Source organism: Hypanus sabinus, chromosome 20 (genome assembly GCF_030144855.1).
Source record: "Hypanus sabinus isolate sHypSab1 chromosome 20, sHypSab1.hap1, whole genome shotgun sequence".
NCBI lineage: Eukaryota > Metazoa > Chordata > Chondrichthyes > Myliobatiformes > Dasyatidae > Hypanus > Hypanus sabinus.
Window position 1 is genome coordinate 34,829,765 of NC_082725.1, and position 18,656 is coordinate 34,848,420.

Sequence of the window (18,656 nt, forward strand, 5' to 3'; positions counted from 1 at the left end):
CCAGACAATCGTGGGTCCTTATAGCGTCATGTTAGGTGTGCGTGTGCGATACACTGCGTATACGCCTGCCGTTTGGAATGGACGTCCGAATCTCCCATTGAATTCTTACGGGAAAATACTTGTTAAAAAAATCACAAAATGTCAACTAAGATCATACATAGCTCTGGGTCTCGAACATGAACCGTCTGGACATGATTCGTCAATCAGATAAGCACATTTTGGGTGACCGCTGCCGGACAGATAGATATCTCTTGCTACACACACAAAATGCTGGTGGAGCGCAGCAGGCCAGGCAGCATCGATAGGGAGAAGCATTATCAACGTTTCGGGCCGAGACCCTTCGTCAGGACTAACTGAAAGAAAAGATAGTATCCTACTTTCAAATATCTTACAATCTTTTCTTTCAGTTAGTCCTGACGAAGGGTCTCGACCCGAAACGTCAACAGCGCTTCTCCCTGTCGATGCTGCCTGGCCTGCTGTGTTCCACCAGCATTTGTGTGTGTGTGTGTGTGTGTGTGTGTGTGTGTGTGTGTGTGTGTGTGTGTGTGTGTGTGTGTGTGTGTGTGTGTGTGTGTGTGTGTGTGTGTTGCTTGAATTTCCAGCTTCCGTAGATTTCCTCGTGTTTAGGATATCTCTTGTTTTTTTTTTGCCTGGGATTTTGCTGAGATAGAGAGAGAGGCTCAGTGATCACTGATACACACCAATTAAAATCTTCAGGCAAAATTTGTCACGTGTCGCCAACCATGAGCAATTTGAAAATCAGGCCTCCCCCTCCCCCAGGCATACATATACACGACTCTTTTGTGCACGTTATTCAGTTCCGAATACATGTTTCAGTAAGTAAATGGAAACGACTTGCTGAGTTTGACACGATTTAATAGGCGCCATTTAAATGACATGTTCACTCCCTTTCATACGGCAAGTGCCACTGATAGAAATTCATAGTCCTCTTAGGGTCATAATTTTGTGAAAGCCATCCATTGACACTATAGACTCAATATGTCACCAAGCACGTGCAAAATCGGAAAGTAATATGGAGAATTTGGTAGTAAATGCGAAAGGACTGACGATATTTTACGAGTTATTCGAGATGATCTCTGAAACTGTCTTAATGATCTGAATATATAACAGATATTAGCGGACTCGTTCAAAGGCATATGTGCCAATTTTATGTTCACATCACTGGAATAAATAGCGAAGTATTAACTGCGTCTTTCCTTTCACCATTGGAATAGATGGGACATACTTTTTATTAGCTACTTGCCCTCATGCAGTGGCCACCGCGTGTTTGTTCGGGTACTTTGCCGCTGCGGTCCATTCACTTCGGCATTCGTAGTGCCGAGCGCTCACGGATGCTCTTCCGCGCACAGAGGTTGTAACTCGTGGTTATCCGAGTTACTGTCGTCTTCCTGAACCAGTCCCGCCATTGTCCTCTGCCCTCTCTGTAGCTCAGAGGATGCCCTTTTCCGTTGTTTGTCGCACCATTCTTTGTAAACTGGGCAATGGAGCGACCAACCACCCCGTCCGGCACCAATAAACATTCCACACTCACTCACTTAGATCACACTTCCATCCCGTTCTGATGATGGTCTAACACGTCTGCATGCTCTTATGCGTTGAGTTGCTGCCATATGATTGGCCGATCAGATATTTGCATTAACAAGCAGGTGTATAGGTGTACCTAATGAAGCGGCCACTGGGTGTATATTGTAAGACCAGCATAGACATCCCGTAACCTCGATCCTTTTCTTCTTCAATGTCGATATTCTGTTTCCAATTGCAACATCCAGTACGTCCAGTTTTACACTGAACGTAATACAACCAAGATCTCTGATGGGGTGATGCTTTACTTATGCTGATTTGTTTTAAAATACTCCCCTTAAGCTCACCTTTTCTATGTACAATCACCTACATACATCTGTTTATAGTGTTCAGTGTGGAGTTATTGTCAGCGAACGCAACAGTGTAGTAATTCATGAAATCAGGACTCGTTGAGTTGTACTAATAACACGAGGTCTCTCCACCCTGCCGCCGATGCCTTTCACCCAGTGGATGATTATTAATTCATGATAAACTCCAAATGAGCAGTCTTCCTGAGCATGAGGTGTCCGCGTGTTTACTTAAACGCACAACATTCATTTTAGAATCCATCTAAAAAACATACATGATACTGTGCCTGTGAGATTTTTTATTGGAACACCGTAGTTCCAGTAAGTTTTAATCGACAATGTGATGAACTTTTATTTTTGAGAATAAATGGGAGGATGTTATTTTCAGCTGCTTGGTCGGATTTGAAGGATTGCATTCAGGTTTGGGCATTGAGCCTAAGGACAGAGTTAACAGATAGCCGTCGTCACTTCTGAAGGAAGACTAGTTAAACGGTCAGAAATAGGGAAGAAGGGGGAGGAGAGCGGCTGTAACATTGTACGTAAATCTATAAAGGGCTATTGGGGAAGCAGAACTGAAATAATCAGAAATGCTAAAGTCTTCAACGGGCAGATAAGCACAAATTTGCCGATGTTTCCAACAGCACTTTTAAATTGCAACTGAGGTATTGCGTCACGTCTTCCCACCACACACGAAGGGTGTAAGATGGCGCAGAGTGTTCGCCAGCATGATGTTTACCGAAGGGTTAAAAAACGGGGACAAGAGACACAAAAAGACCGTAAAACCTTCTGCAGATAGGCAAAAAGTAAAAGGTTTGGAAAGGTTAACGTGGATTCCTTGTGGACAAAGGCAGGTGAAATTATAGCGGCAGGAGAAAACTGAGGAAATGGGAGAGAAACTGAACAATAATCTTCAGGAAGAGATAATAAACTTCCCGAGGAAGAGTGCGAATAATAGTTCCAGCAAGAACGAGGAATTGAAAGAATTTCGTATTTACGGAGACATTTTAGTAGGGAGCTACGTGGCTGGACGAGAAAACAAAAGCACAAAGAACACTTCGGTAGGAAAATTTGAAAAGCCAATTCAATCTTAAATAGTAAGAGATTAAAAGTTTTGATGAAGGGACCTGTGTGGCCTTGCAAGTGAATCTCTGTAAGTTAGCACGCAGTTAAAACGTTTTGCCGCAATTATACAGGAAAACGAAGACGACTCGTGATCTACGTGTAGGTTAGGTCATTCCATCTAATGAAGAATATACTTGCAATAAAGGTTCAGCAGATTGAATCCTGTGATTGGTGATTTGTTCTGTGTGGAAAGATTGAGATCTCTCCTACACTTCTGGAGTTTAGCTCAGTTAACCATTTTGAAATGGGTGGTTCTTTTATTGGGTGCAACGGCAAGAACCAGGGTTATTATCTCAAATGCACAAGAAATGTTCAGATGCTAGTGGAACTCAACAGGTCAGGCAGCATTAATGGAAAGGAATAGAGTCGGCGTTTCAGGCCAGGCCGTTCATCAGGAGTTTTCAGCATTTCATTGTGATTGGTTGGCCGTTCAATTTCCTCACCCAGTGGGTGATAAACATTAGAGTTTTGTACCCAAGTGAAATGTTGAGGCTCAATCTCTTGGTATATTCAACACTGCAATAAGTCGGTTCTCGGATATAAAGGGAATCAACGGATAACTTCACTCACCTCAACTCCGAACTGATTCCATAAACTATGGACTCATTTTCAACGTCTCAACAACTCTACAACTCATTTTTTTTTTTGACTTGCGAAGTTTGTTTTCTTCTGAACATTGCTTGTCAGTCTTCAAGCAAGAGAAAATACGCAGATGCTGTAAATCCAAGCAACGCACACAAATGCTGGAGGAACTCAGCAGGTCAATCAGCATCTATGCAAAAGAGTACAGTCGACGTTCTGGGCTGAGACCATTCAGCAGGACTGGAGATGGGTTTCGGCCCGAAACGTCGACTGTACCTTTTCCATAAATGCTGTCTGGACTACTGAGTTCCTCCAGTACGTTGTGTGTGTTGGTGTCAGTCTTTGTAGCTTTCCATTCATTATACTGTATTTCTCAGTTTTACTGTGAATGCCTTTATGAAAATGAATCTCAAGGTGGAATATGGTGACATTTAGTACTTCGCTAATAAATTTACTTTGAACTTTGAATATGATGTTAGTGCAGGAAAGTGCTGCTGTAGTAAAAGGTCGGCAATGGTCTTATTAAGTGGCAGACTGGGACCAAGTAGTCGATGCACGCATTAATTTCTGTCGATTAAACGATCATCCTGTTGAAATGCTTAAATCACTTAAGTACAGATATTTGGTAAGGATTATACGGAGACAGGGACAATATTCCCTCTAGTGGTGGAATCCAGTAAATACTATTTGAACTTTTGAAGTGAGAGCCCGATCAACAGAAAATTTAAGAAGACTGAAAATGGTAGTTTTTTATTACTTGCAATCTCATAGTTATATCAAGTATATGGTACATATCAACACCGATCTAATGGAAAGGCGAACCTGATTTGTCGGAAAGAGGAATATCGATCAAATATAATCTTAAAAGATTCTGAAGTGAATCGCAAACCATATAATAAAATTTAAGAAACAAAGGGACATTCTAAGATTTTGAAGTGAATTACGTCGAGTGTATTAAGATGGGAAATACATCATTTTCTTTGTATTAAGTTATTTTCTTCAAATACCATTTTAGAAACACCTGTTAGTCTTAGATATGCTAATAACTACCACTGAATCCCAGCTGCATTTTTTTATTTCAAAATTGCTAACGTTTAGAAAATGTGCATTAAGTGCACTGCTGTAATATTGGTGAAATTCATATCAATAGCATCTTACAAAAGGGAAATGGATACCTGCTTAGAAGAAAAAAGCGTGATAAAGCTGTGGGATAAGAAAACGTGATAAAGTTTATGATTTCTTCAGGGTTAATGGATCATCATACTTCGTATTCTAGGTTTCACATTTAGCTTTTCAACCAGTTCATTTCACTTCATTTCAACCAAGGTCTGGAATGTTGTCAAGCAATGTTTCATAAGATTAAACTTGCAGTGTAAAAGTATTATGAAGCATATGAAAAAACATTGTCAGGGAGTGACTTCCACATCCCTTTCAGATTTTCCCAGATCAATTAAATAAAAACATAACATGTTCTATTTTCAGTTTTAATTTGAGATATTCAGCATTCACATTTGCATTTCAAATGCAAACAACGAAGTGATTTTGAAGTGTTGTCATCAGTATAAAACACACAACTGCACATTTCTTCACAGGATGCTTGTAGAAACTTTAACAACAGCCAAATCTACATTTTAATCAATCATTTTGAGTGGAACATGAGGGAAAACTCAACATACCTTTCAAAATAGTCAAAGGTTCTTTTGCATCCATTTGCAAGGGTAGATTAAACCTCAATATCCAAGGAGAGGACTTCAAACAGTCCCCAGAGCATCAGACCAAACCTCTGCCCAGAAGTTTTAATAGTGGAAGTTAAAAACTGAATCAGTATTATTATTACCAGATGAACCACAGGTGACATCATAATTCAAAATATTGACTGAGAGCTTGTCCAAATGGCATGAATGACTTCTGCTTAAAATATCTAAAACATATTAAGAATGTTTTTTTTTCCCCCTGAAACCATACAACCGGTGGGACCAATTGAAAAATGAATAAAGCTCTGGCTCTTCTGTTTGATGTGATAGGCTCATGAGAATTCTTGGGTGAGTGGTGAGAAGTTTATCCCTCTTAAGCTTAACACAACTCCATTCCATTGGCATTAGAGGAATACAGAATAAATGAGGACAGAAACAAACTTCAATTGGAAATATCAGCTCTGCTATCAGCATTGCATTCAGATCTTGTATATTTTCAAGCAGATGCATTTCATTTAGCCTTGTAACCCTGCTGCTTTATTTTTTTTATTGTACTTTTGGAAATGTTGAACCAATTCCAGCTGCAGACATTATTCAAAGGTTCTGGAAAACAGCTGACTGTAGACCATCTTGATTTTTCAGCACTTCTGAAAAATCACTCATCTGCTTATAAATTGATTATTCATACCCAAAAGTCAGAGATCAAACCAATTAATGGAGTGCTGTCTTCATGAAGTTTTCTGAAAGCTTCAGATAACTGTACCATGCAAGATACAGCAAATATCTGTTTGCTAGCATCAGGTTGATATCACATGAAGAAAACAATCTGCCATTTTCACTTTCATAAAGATAGTGCTGATTTGATTTCAAATTGGGTGATCACATATTTTATCTTGAGAGATGGAGGGGCCATCGGATAATTCTGCAAAGAACCATCCCAATTTAGTAACATCCATTTGTGTTGTTTTGGGCTGTCTTAAGAATAATGCTTCCATATATAAAGGGACCTTCAATCCTCACCTACTTTGTAGGCAGTTAAAATTGTAGGCTGGACCGTCAATGTTGTTACTTAAAGGGGCCCAATTTATGCACAGTGAAATCCCACAGATAAAGTATTAATAATCAGAAAATATGTTTTAGTTATATTCATCTAGCAGCATTCCGTTAACTCTTCTGAAATTGTTCATTTGTATCTTTTAACTCCGCCTGCGAAAGAGGCCCTGATTTAAGTCTCTTCCGAATGGTGATACTACCCCTGACAGTGCAGTATTCCCTCAGAAACCGCCCACAATGCAGACAGACACCCTTGAGGCCAGAAACCGTATACACGTTGCTGTGACTCACTCATTCAATCCTCACCTTTTGTATGTCGCTCGGCTCCCGTTTAGAGAATTCCTAGCTGCATTGAAAATATTCCCTAAACGGTACACGGTTGAGAGACAAACTACTTTGAGACACCTATGATCCGTCGCCAACTTCATCATAACCTCTTCCACAACGTAAAAAAAACGGTGAGGAGATCATATTAACACAGGCGACTGGGGACGGGACTTAAAACTTGCACGTTTAATTTTGAAGTTTAAACCCACCAGGAGTTTCTCTTTGCGAATGGAAACAAAGACAACTGAAATGAAAAATAATAGAACATTGTCCTTGATTTTTTGTTTAATTTCAAGTGATTTAGTCTCTACATAATATATTCGGTTGGCATCTCTGCAGTCTAATTTTCACCGTGTTGGGATTAGGCGAGGGCGGGTTACACAAAGATGACATTTTATTACAGAGAAATTAAACATAACCCAGTCAACGTCAACGCGATTTATAATTCTCAATTATTTTCTCATTTTCATTTTTTAAAAAATAAAACACTCACAATATACCATAAGCTTCTGTTTGTGTGTCGTTCACTCACAGACCGTACGAAAATTGTTTTAGATACACAACTTGCATTTCGGTAACGGGAGATTGTCCAGAGCTCTGATTGATTATGTTAATAGAAGTGAAAAAATAACGGATCACACAGTGTCGCATTATTAAAATTAGATTTAACCAGTTGTAAAAATAAAGTAGTACTGGCGTTACAACTGCATCGGAATGACAAGGAGAGCTTCGGGCCCTCTGTGGGGAAGGATAGTAATGACAGCACACTGAGAAGCAGCAAATTATCTGTGTTAGGTCGCTTCTGCACATACAGGAGATTCCAATGGATAGTTATATCAAACTAGTACAGGAAGGGAATGCGATATCCAGATGCTGAGCGTGGTTGCACTGTCCAGAAGGTGTCTCTATTGCGATGAGAATCCTGCACACATTTATAGTGAAAACTTAGGATGGATTAAAGACTTCTTAAATCATCGAAGGTCGAATAAGATGGAGGGTGCAGTTAAAACCTTGAACGTTGAGTTGCCTCGCACCGTGGCGATTCGTTAGTTGATAGATTTAATTGTACCGGAGTTCTCCCAGTGCGTAATTGCGTCAGGGGACGCCCCTACACTTGAAATCTTGCACACGGATTGCCCCATGCGTTGTTCATTATCGCTATCAAATCCATTTGCTGTAAATCTCCTGAGCAATGCCGTCGTGTGGTGCTTTATTTCTCTGCTTTGCTCTTCTCTAGGGGGCTCTCGTTTCTAGAGAATGACAGTGCATTAGGTGCAGAAGGGTTTAAAGTCGATTGTGCAGTCCAGTCCGTGGATTTTTACCATCCATTCGCTCTTTGCTTTAAGAGAAAGTGATAGTGGAAAAGTCAGCACTAAGACTATAGCAAAGCATCCTTCACAAAGCCACAAAATAGAAGCAGGACACCTAGTCCATCGCTTGCAGCTACGATCGTCGTCCCTGCGGAAGAAGTTAAAATATTCGCTCATCCTGGAAGATTTTGTTTCCGATATTTCTTAGAAACGCTTATACATTCAACACATGTATTTCAAATTAATCTGGCATTTTCTGTCAATGCCCATCGCTCGGTTGGCCATGTTTTCCAAATAACAACATGACATTTCCCCCGAACCTGATTAAAGGAAAGGGGCAGCAAATGGTCTTAAGGGCGCAGGATTCTCAGAAGCAACCTCTAATTAATGAAAGAAGAAAACAGAATGAACACAGTGTACTTTGTGCATCAACAATACCCGGACTCATTGCAGAAGGCTGCAGTTTAAAAATCCGCCTGTGCTAACACTTTGCCTTAGGGGTCTCAATCCGATTTATCAGTTCTTTTCTGCTTTGTGAAGCTATTCCTTGTACATTAGCCAAGCGCATGTAACAATATACCAAAAAAAAAACAGTGCTACACATATGCTATAACGATACTACAGAGGAATAGAAGCATTCCGGCTGATCAGTATTATGTTTACACAAGTCGCCCAAATATATAATACACATAGACGGAAGAAGTTGAATATCGAACCTTCACATTAAAAGGAGATAGTTCAAATACATAATAATGCCGAAGTACTAGATGTAATATCGGAATGTATCGGTATCTTCAGTACCTACTTCGTCTCTCAGTGACCCGTTAAGGCAAAGATCCTCCCAGCACAGCAGCTCACGTGACCCAGTCCACGAGCCGACAGGGCTGGCATCATGTGGTCCTCTATTCTGTTTACAATATACTTAAAATAATCCCAAATAACGGCATGCACTTACAAATAGACCTCATTGCGTACAAAATCTCAATGGAACCCAGAGATTTTCCTTGGAACCCTGCGCACGCTTGACTCCTGTGGTCTGTGCTGGCATTGCCGTTCACTTTCAGCAGAATTTTTTTTTTTTGCAAGCATACTTAAAAGAATCGTATGCACAGTGCATATATTTCTTATTAATAAACGTGACATAGAAGGGGGCCTTTTAGCTCATCACTTCCAAGTCGCCCCATTGGAGGGCAATCAATGGGTCTCTTCCTCCTGCTTTCCCCAACCCCTTCCCCATTTGAAAGCTCCACTTCCATCATACCTTCAGACAGTGAATTCCAGATCATAGCGATCCACCGTAAAACAAATCCGTCTATTTCCCCTTCATGATATAAAATTATTTACTCCCAGTCCTTGAACCATCCACTAATGGAAGAAACCCCTCTCCGACTATTAAAAAACCGCTTTTTATCTATTGTTCTAATGAGCACAACCCGATCTTTCTGGTCTAGCTTTGCAACTAGATCCCTTATACCAAAAACCATTTCAAAGAATATTTCCTGCATACTTTCCTAGATACTGGCCGCTGCAATGTCACTGTGTGGGCACAGTAACCATCGCACGGCCCCATTTTCGGCTTACATACCCTCCAGGAATCAAATACATACTGACCAACATCTTTCACTTGAACTGCGTTAACAATAACAACAATCGAAATAACAGGCCATTCACAACATAGGGCCTCTTCTGGTTATTGCTAAACACAGATTTAACTGATGCATTGCCAATGACTGATATCTAAAGCAATGATTGGCCAGGATGCATTTTGGAATGGCCGGTGACTCTTATAAACGGCCCCCCATATGGAGTGACGATGCTTCTGCAGTTAATAATGAATACGTGATGTAACCATCAACTCGCTGATAGGGGGCAAGTAAGCAATAAAAATTCATAGTTTTTACATCAGCGAGGACAGAAGCTGGTCGAGAAAGCGAGCCCTGCCTGCTGCTGTTGAAGGCCGTGCCTTGCCTACCTGATGTGGATGTGGCGCTCTGCCTGAGGTTTGTGGCTGCCGGCCTTGACGTTGCGCCCGCCTGCCCTTCATTCGTGTCTCTGCTGCTCTGGGAACGGCGGCCCGGACGCTCGCTGGGAAGGCCTGCCGCAGCCGGGGGGCTACGCAAACCTTTGCCGTCGTGCAGGGACAACGGCGGAGGTTCGAGAGCCTGCAGGGCCCGGGCATAGCTCGTGTTCACGTAGAGTCGGCCCCGAGCCTTGTACTCGTGTAGCTCTCCATTGTTGGCGTCGGTCACCCGGCACTCGTACAGCCCTTCGTCATCCTTCCGCACTTTGGAGATCTGAAGTTTGTGGGAGATGTCACTGCCCATCACTTTCACTGTCTACAAAAGTGGGGGTAGGAGGAGGAGGGATGAGATAAATACCAGATAAATGGACCATTATCACCAGACCAGTGTTTTCATCGCACTACCATCCATCTTCAGTATCCCCGCGACACCAAAGTAACATCATCAAAGCCCCACAAGAGCATTGGCATAGGCGGATTTCTTCAAAGTGCTGGCGCTCCCTGCAGAAACTATTCCACCCCCACCCCCCAGCATGTCGAGCTCTGTGGGTGCACACCGCAAACAAATGATCAAGGCTTTTCCAACTGTCAGGCCGCATCACCCCTCCCGAAGTGTTGAAGGCACGAGTTCATCTACGGCTTCATCGGGAAGAGTCTAAGGTGTTGGAGGTGCGTTAGTCAATGCTGGGAAGAGTAGAGCCACTGAGGCCGCTGCTGGGGGAACTACAAACACGATGGCAGCACTCGCATTGAACAGTGGGAACGGTCGCGCATTAGTCCTGATGTCAGGCTCAAAACATGAAAGGAAGGGGGTAGTGTGGAATCTGTTCGAACTTGTTAATAACTCCAGTTTGGGGTATTCTGGCCACTGGCTATCCTGAGATTCTGATTGGATTCATGGACACAATGGATAATTAAGAAAATGGTTAGAATGGGAATTTATAGTAAATCTCTATGTAGTATGTTTCATTGTACAATGCGTTAATGAATTTTCCATCAGTGAATGAGACTGTCAATTAGAAACGTCAACCATTGTTCCAAATACAGTACATTAAAAGAAAGACTCGAGCTTAAATTTATGCCTCTTACTAAATTTCTTTGATTTCATAAAAATACCAGCTTCACTTAGTTCTGTCGTGTTGAAACGCTCACAAAAAAGCAGTGTGATCAGTTCTGCAAGTACCCTGTATCTACCCATGTTTTCCCTAGAAGGCGTTGTTTTGCACTCTGCCTCCTGATTTTCTAAGCACCTCCGAGAAAATGAAGCACAGTTCATTCCCAAGCTGTCCCCGACAGTTGAATGTGCCTCAGAAACTGATTGTGACGGAAGCGGAAAAGACGCAGGAAATTCACTAAATCCCCGGCCACGCCCTTATACCTCTGCTTTAACAGAGCGCCACTGCCCCGCCTCTCCCTTTATCGAGGCCTTTACTCACACTTATTTTCGTCTCGTCGTTGATCATTTCGCTTTGTGGCAAAGTGTCCAACTGCGTGAAAGAGAAAACGGTTGGAACACATCATGAGATAAAGGCATCACCCAGATCAAACTATCAATGTCGAGGATAGCGACAAACTAGAGATTTTCACTTGAGATTCGGCGCCCGATACACACAATAGAAAATCTCCGTGGCTGTGACTGAACCACAATGTTTATTTTTATTATTCTAACTCTTGTTTACTATTCCGACATTATATTGGGTATAATTAAAGTACCCAGGGGGAGTACATCCATATATGATGGCTGACATATTCCTGCAAACTGCTTGGGAAGTTTCTGTGTACAAATATTTAGAGCTGTGTCTCCACTACTCATGGAGTAATAAACGTCCAGCCCTGACCAAGTACTGCGCTTCCTTCACTTTTGAAATAATGAGATGCGAGCGGTGTCAGTATTCCCGCTTGTGTCGTAGTTTGCGCCGTATGTTGCAAGTAGAATGTCTGCACGTGAAGTGCCACATAATCTGACCCCTTAAATCGTCTGCTCCTCATACAAATCATGGGATGGATTCGCCTCTTCCCCTTACATGTGCCATTGCTCCCCGCATTTAATAATTTCGCGGATATTGATCCTAATCCCCTGGTATGGATCCCATCTCTTGCCTAACGCATGCTCCTTTAATTAAAGTCACCATTTACCATCTCGAACAGGTTGGTGAAACGGACAAGAGCTCCAAGTTGGAAACGAGGTGCCAAAATACAAACACGGGTTCCAGTTTGTACCCAGTGAATGAAAGCAATCCCCAGTTATTAACCATAGATTATCAAAGTAAACAGCGCAGCGCGCACAAACCGTGTAAATTACAGTGTTACTCTTATTACATCTCAGGGTTTTTGTTACATTCATCATTTAAAGAGTCTAATCGAAAAACATCAACCAACCACGGAGTGTAGGCTTCAAGTTCTGATCTATACCCAAGCATGTTTTCATTCTGCCTGTGCCTTCCTCGAAGAGCTCGCCTTACTGCAGAGCGTTTGATTTGCATCGAAGGATGACGGAGAGGAGACGGCGCTGAGAACATAAATACTCTCCAAATCCAGCTAACTCCACGGAATCATTGCGCAGCATTAAATAAATAGGTCAATTCATCGAAGTATTGGGCGAAAAATGGTAAAATAACAGAAGCAGGAAAATTCTGTGAAGGTACAATGCAATTGGTGAAACGCAGTGTAAGGGATAGATGACGGAATGCAATGGTGCGTGAGGGTTATGAAAAGAGTATGAAGAGGCATGAGGGATCCTATGAGGTGAGTATGAGGATGTATAAAGGAAAGTGTGAGTGACAGGGTAAATGAGGAAGAGAGCGATGGAGTGTGTCAAGGAGGAAGAAAGGAAGTTATGAGGGAGAATATCAGCATCTGCATGTGTTTATTACACGAGCACCTTTCTGATAATGAAGTATTAAAATGTGAAGTAGTGTGGAGGTGTGTGAGTCTGAGGATGCACGAGAGAGTGTGAGGATGTGTGAGGGAGTGTGTGAGTGTGGGGATGTGTGAAGGAGTGAGTGACTGAGGATTTATGTGTGTGAGAAAGTGAGAGAGTAGGAGGAAGAATGAGGATGTATGTGATGGTGTGTGAGTGAGAGGGAGTAAGTGTATGAGGGAAAGAATGAGTGTGTGTAAGGGAGAGGGTGTGTAAATGTGAGGGAGTGTGGATTTGTGTGAGGGAGAGAGCAAGTGTGAGTAAGAGAAACTGAGTGTGAAGAATAGTACATGTGTGCGTGAGGAGAGGTACTGTGTGAGTGTGAGGGAGTGAGGTATTGTGAGTGAGAGAATGAATGTGAGGTACTGTGTGAGTGTGAGGGAGTGTGTGTGAGGCAGTGTGTGAGTGTAATGGAGTGAGGGAGTGTGAGTGAGAGAAAGTGAATGAGTGTGAGGGAGAGAGGGCGTGTGAGTGAGATGGAGAGAAGATGTGTGTGTGAAGGAGAGAAGGTGTGTGAGTGAGGGAGAGAGGGTGTGTGAGTGAGGGAGAGGGTGTGAGAGTGTGAGGGAGAGAGGGTATGTGAGTGTGAAGGAGAGAGCGTGTGTGAGTGTGCAGGAGTGTGTGTGTGTGTGAAGGAGACAGAAGGTGTATGTGTCAGGGAGAGAGGGAGTTCTGAGTGAGGTATATGGGTTTGAGAGTGAGCCAGAGTGAGAAAAGGCGTGCGAGTGTGAGGAGATGTATGAGTGTGAGGGAGTATGTGAGTGTGGAGAGGGGCTGTTTGAGTGTGAGGGAATGTGAGTGAGAGAAGGTGTGAGTGTGATAGGGTGTGAGTGTGAGGGAGACAGGGTGTTTGACTGTGAAGGAGAGAGGGTGTGTGAGTGTGAAAAGAGAGGGTGTGTGAGCGAGATAGAGAGATGTGTGAGTGTGCAAAGAGGGTGTGTGAGTGTGAAAAGAGAGGGTGTGTGAGTGTGAGGGAGAGAGGGTGCGTGAGTGACAGGAGGTGTATGTGTGAGGGAGAGAGGGGGTTCTGAATGAAGTAGGTGGTGTTTGAGAGTGAGTGAGAGTGAGAAAAGGTGTGCAAGTGTGAGGAGATGTATGAGTGTGAGGGAGTATGTGAGTGTGGAGAGGGTGTGAATGTGAGGGAGAGAGTGAGTGGAGGGACTCCGAGTGTGAGGAAGAGAGTGAAGGATCATGAGTGCGAGGGAATGTGTGAAGAAAGAAGAAGCATGAGTTTCAGAAGGGATAGAGGGAGTGTGAGTGTGTGAGGGAGAGAGGAAGTGCGAGGAAGTTTCTGTGCATGAGATATGAAATCACGAGGAAGTTCATTAATATGAGGATGTGCGAGAGAAGGTGCGAGGATGTATTAAGGGTTGTAAAGGGTAGTGTGTGAGAGAAGGTGTGTAGGAGTGTGAGTGAGTGTGTGAGGGTTTGAGGATGTAAGAGAGTATGTAATTATGTGAGGATGTGCGAGGCATTCTGTGAGAGAGTGTGTGAGTGTCACAGTGTATTAAAGAATGAGAAGGTGAAGGAGGGGACGTGAGGATGTGTATGAGAGTGTGGGCAGAGAACGAGGGTGTTTTATGATGATGGGAGTAGGGAGGACAAAGTAGAGAGTGAACATGAGGGTGGGGGGCTGTACAGTGCATGAGTGAGGTATACACAGTTGTATAAAGCAGAATAAGGGCACGTAAGGATGTGGGAAAGTGTGCAAAAGAGGGAAGCTTCATGAATGTGTGTGAATGAGTGCAAAGAATTGTGTAAAAAGACTGAGAATATTGAATTGGATTGACTTTATTTCTTACATCCTTGACATTCTTTACGTTACGTCTTATAAGGTTTATGTGTGAACATGTATCAAGGTGTGTGCAGATGTAAGAAAATGAATGAGGGGGAGCATTCCTGAGACCGTGAGGGGGAGTGCAAGGGAACTAGTGTTGGATGGGAATGCATGAAGGGGTGTGAGTGTGCAGAGAAATTGGAAGGGAGCTGAGACGTGGAACACTGAGAATACATGAGGGAGTGTGTTTATCAGAGAATGGAAGTGTCAGTGTGTATGAGGGTGTGTGTGAGTGAGTGTGTAAAGAGTTGATTTCTGGGTGTGACTGCTTATGGTAGTTTCTGTAGGTACGTGGCAGCACAAATAAGTGAGGTGTGTGAGAGTGTACTAGAGGGGTATGTGAGCATGTATCTGGGGTATATTGTGGTATGTGTGAGAGTGTGTCAATGTATGTGGACCTGTGTAATAGTGTAAGAGAAAATGGATCAAGTGTGAAGGGGTGTTAGTATGTGTAAGGGAGAGTGTGTGTGAGCATGTGCAGCAGAATACACAGGAATGCTGGAATGCCCATGTACAAGAGGATGGGGGTGTGAGGGGATATTCGAACAGTGTATGTTGGATATATAATAGAGTATGTGAAGGCCTGTGAGGAAGTGTGTATATGGGGGTTATGAAAGACTGAGTGAAAATGTATTGAGGCTGTATGTGATGGGCTTATCCTGAAATGTGCAAGAGGATGTGGGAGTGAGGGCACATAATGATGTGTAATGACCCAATGATGGTGTCTGGCAGGTGAGCTGATTATAATGGAGTACATGGAGTACAGTCTTTGTGAGTCTACCTAATTGTAATTAAGGGGCTGGTTTGTGTATGTGGATGAGGCAGGGCATTGAGTGAATTGTGTGTGATGTGGATGTGTAATGTACGAGAGAGATCATGCTTGTGTGTCGTCGTGTGTTAGTGTGGGTGGGGGAGGTAAGTCAAAATGCAGGGGTCTGTGATGTGTCTACTGAAATGCTTACCCATGAGGGAGTGAGAATGTGTCATGGAAATGATTGAATGCGTGAAGCTGTGTGATAGTTTGAGAGGAAGTGGGTGTACACTAGTTTGAGGGATGGTGCAATAGACTGCCTGTATGTGCTTGTGCTTATGGGCATGTATGTGTACAAGGATGCGTGGGTGCGACGGATGGAATCGATAGCACCTCCCTACATAATCGATAGTACAGCGGTCCCTTTGAGCTGTCGATTAATCCGTACCTGGATGTGGCTGTTTTCTGGGCTGTATTCCGGCTCCAAGGGAACTCGAATGAACCACCACTGGATCTCCAGATAATAGGACGGTGAGCCGCTGCCTCTGAACGCACAAGCCATTTCCACATTGTCGCCTTCTCTAGCTGTTACACTTCCGGGGAACTCAGTGAATTGCGCTGAAATCAACAAGCGTTTACATATTTTTTTTACCCTAACACCGGCTGAAGCGCGACTCTCCGCCTCAAACATTTACTGGAAACATTATCAACACAGAAAGCTCCCTGATTCTATTCTCTCCACACGCAGCGCTCTGGCGCGCAACAGCTGGACCCGCTGATGTTTTTTAAGACCCTGTGTTGCTTCAGTTATTAAATCAGTCCGCATTCTCCATAGGTTTCCACCATTCATACATTATTAATAATAAAGATGATGATGATAATAATAATAATAAAAATAAAGATAATAAAGATTATTAATAATAATACATTCTACTGCATATCAATGAGATTCGGCATCCTAAAATAATGCCACCTTCTTACGCGGGAACTTGAAGTAAGTGACGGGAGATTATTCATTCGTCCTCAATATCTTTTCTCCAGCGGTTCATCATTTAAGTCCCTCGATTTTTGTTTACTTTCTATTTAACCTTTCATTCACTGTCTCATTTATTATCTTCCTTTATCTCTCCAACTCGCTCCCCCATTCCAGCATCTCAACTCTACCCCCCCCCCCCATCCTCTCGGTTCCACTTCTTCCCTTTTCCTGGTTTACGTTTAATCCCTCTCCTATCTGCCTTCAATTCATCATTTCCGCTGAATTTACAGTCGAACGAAATGCTTTGTATAAGTAAAAGGCATATGAAACACCCAAACGTGCCTTGATTGTTTTGCATAACGTTAATTGTCGTTTACCCTCAAACTGCCGCTGCAGACAGTGGATGTGCGAGATAGTCCGTGTATCTATCGGCAAGTCTCTACCTAATAGACTCTTCGCTCTATCCAAATAGCTACCCAACCGACTCTATTCTCAAGTAACAGCACAAAACGTTATCGTACTCTCCCGCTCCCAACTCCTCAGGGCGTTTTCTGACGAATTCCACGCTTCAAGCCTCGACCCGTAAATACAAATAATTAATCAGCTAATAGTTCTTCCCCCCCCCCCCCCCCCACGCCACTCTCCGTTCTAATCTCTCTCGTTGTAATTTCAATCACGGGAACGTCGAAATCTTATTTAAAACAGTGGCAGACTTACCTTGGGATGAAATCCCCAGTTGAGCGCAGAAGACAAAAAGGCAACCAAGAGAAAGAGGAAAGGAGCCCATCATCCCAAACACACATTAGAAGCGAAGAATCTTGTAGTCCCGGCAATTTATAAAGGCGAGCCAGTATTTCTTCTCGGCAGCCACTGCGATATTTGCTGCATTCCGCTCTCAGTGTGGCTGACTCTCTCTCTCTCCCTCTCTCTCTCTGTGCGTGTGTGTTTGTGTGCGTGTGTGTTTGTGTGTGCGCGCGCGTTTATGGGTGATCCGTGTTTCTGGAGGTGAGCAATATTGCGGCTGGTTAACCCAAAGCCCAGCTCCAGAGTGAGAGTCGCTGGTGGAGAATAATGCGAGAGCTACTGCTTGTTCTCGGGTACCTGTCTCCAGTGCGTCAGTCACTTCTCCACACTGCGTCTTCACCCTCATCACATTCTGTAAGCAGCCCCAGGAAACATCCGCCCATCAGACCAATCAACCTTACACGCTGCAACTTCCAGGGGCTCTCGGTCCCTGCTCTGAATGGTTAGAACCGGGTAGTCTGCGTTATGCAAAACAACACATTCACCCACTTTTGAGCGCAAGGGGGACCGAACGAGAACCGTTATATGCATCGCGACATAAGTGTTAACAAAAGATCGCAATCCAATTCAGGCGCAAAATGCAAGCTGCCAGTTCTACTGCGTTGTATTCGAAGTACTTTTCTCCCAGCAGTGTAACTAATGCAGCGTTTACGACTGGTTATCGCCGCAGAGCGGATGGCTTGCACTGGGGCGGAGGTTGAATGCGGTCCATGTCTATGTTTTAGCACTGCAATTTGTAAAGCTTCTGTCCTAAACAATTCCGCGCTGAGCGGGCTCACGATTAACACTTTCTTTTTCTTAATCCAGTTCTATTTTGTGAAGTTACCTCAGTGGAAGGGCTTAATTTAACACTGGATGCAGGCGGGAGCATAACAAACTTAATACATAGACTATGAACATCGAATGAAGTGGCTTTTTAATCCATCGATTGGCACTTATTTGATTCGTTATTTATTATCATTCGCTGCAATTTGACTGGAATATTAAGTAATCTAACACGTGGATACTATATTCTTTTACTCGACCCCGTGTTGTGCACACCCATTTAAGGTGATGAAATATGGAAAAAAATAATCAAATAAGGAAATTGAGTGCCAACAGAAACATGGAACACACCGAAACCATTTTCAAATGGGGATTCGGTGGCTTGAACAGCAACAGGATCAAACCCATACACTGGGGGTGGGAGGGGGGAGTCTTCGATCAGCTTGTACCAATCGCACCTCTGTATATCTTGTATCAAAAGGGCAAAGGTTTATATATGGAATAAAACAGAAAGGCGGCGTTTTGTTGGACTGTTTAAGCATAAGTAAATTTTATTTTTTTTTGTCGTCAGGAATTAGTAACAAGGCATTCTAGAAAGAGGCTTCC

At 43.1% G+C, this 18,656-nt stretch overlaps 1 protein-coding gene across 1 annotated transcript; it reads right to left on the reverse strand.

Moving 5' to 3' along the window:
* Positions 1–7,844: 7,844 nt before the first annotated feature.
* On the reverse strand, positions 7,845–17,274 carry vstm2a (V-set and transmembrane domain containing 2A). Its single transcript, XM_059945785.1, has 5 exons — positions 17,199–17,274; positions 15,954–16,123; positions 11,434–11,484; positions 9,950–10,313; positions 7,845–8,125 (listed from the first exon to the last, which is right to left on the reverse strand). Exons 1-5 carry the CDS (start codon positions 17,269–17,271, stop codon positions 8,046–8,048), a joined length of 738 nt encoding a protein of 245 aa, XP_059801768.1. The 5' UTR covers positions 17,272–17,274; the 3' UTR covers positions 7,845–8,045.
* Positions 17,275–18,656: the final 1,382 nt, after the last annotated feature.

Bases quoted from the DNA above. Each gene is read 5' to 3' on its own strand.
- vstm2a (XM_059945785.1), bottom strand. From the start codon at position 17,271: ATGATGGGCTCCTTTCCTCTTTCTCTTGGTTGCCTTTTTGTCTTCTGC. The intron at 11,485-15,953 runs GTACGGATTAAT...TCTTTCACGCAG, and splicing joins CAGAAAACAGCCACATCCAG to TTGGACACTTTGCCACAAAG. The intron at 8,126-9,949 runs GTAGGCAAGGCA...CTTCTTCCGCAG, and splicing joins GAGCGCCACATCCACATCAG to GGACGACGATCGTAGCTGCA.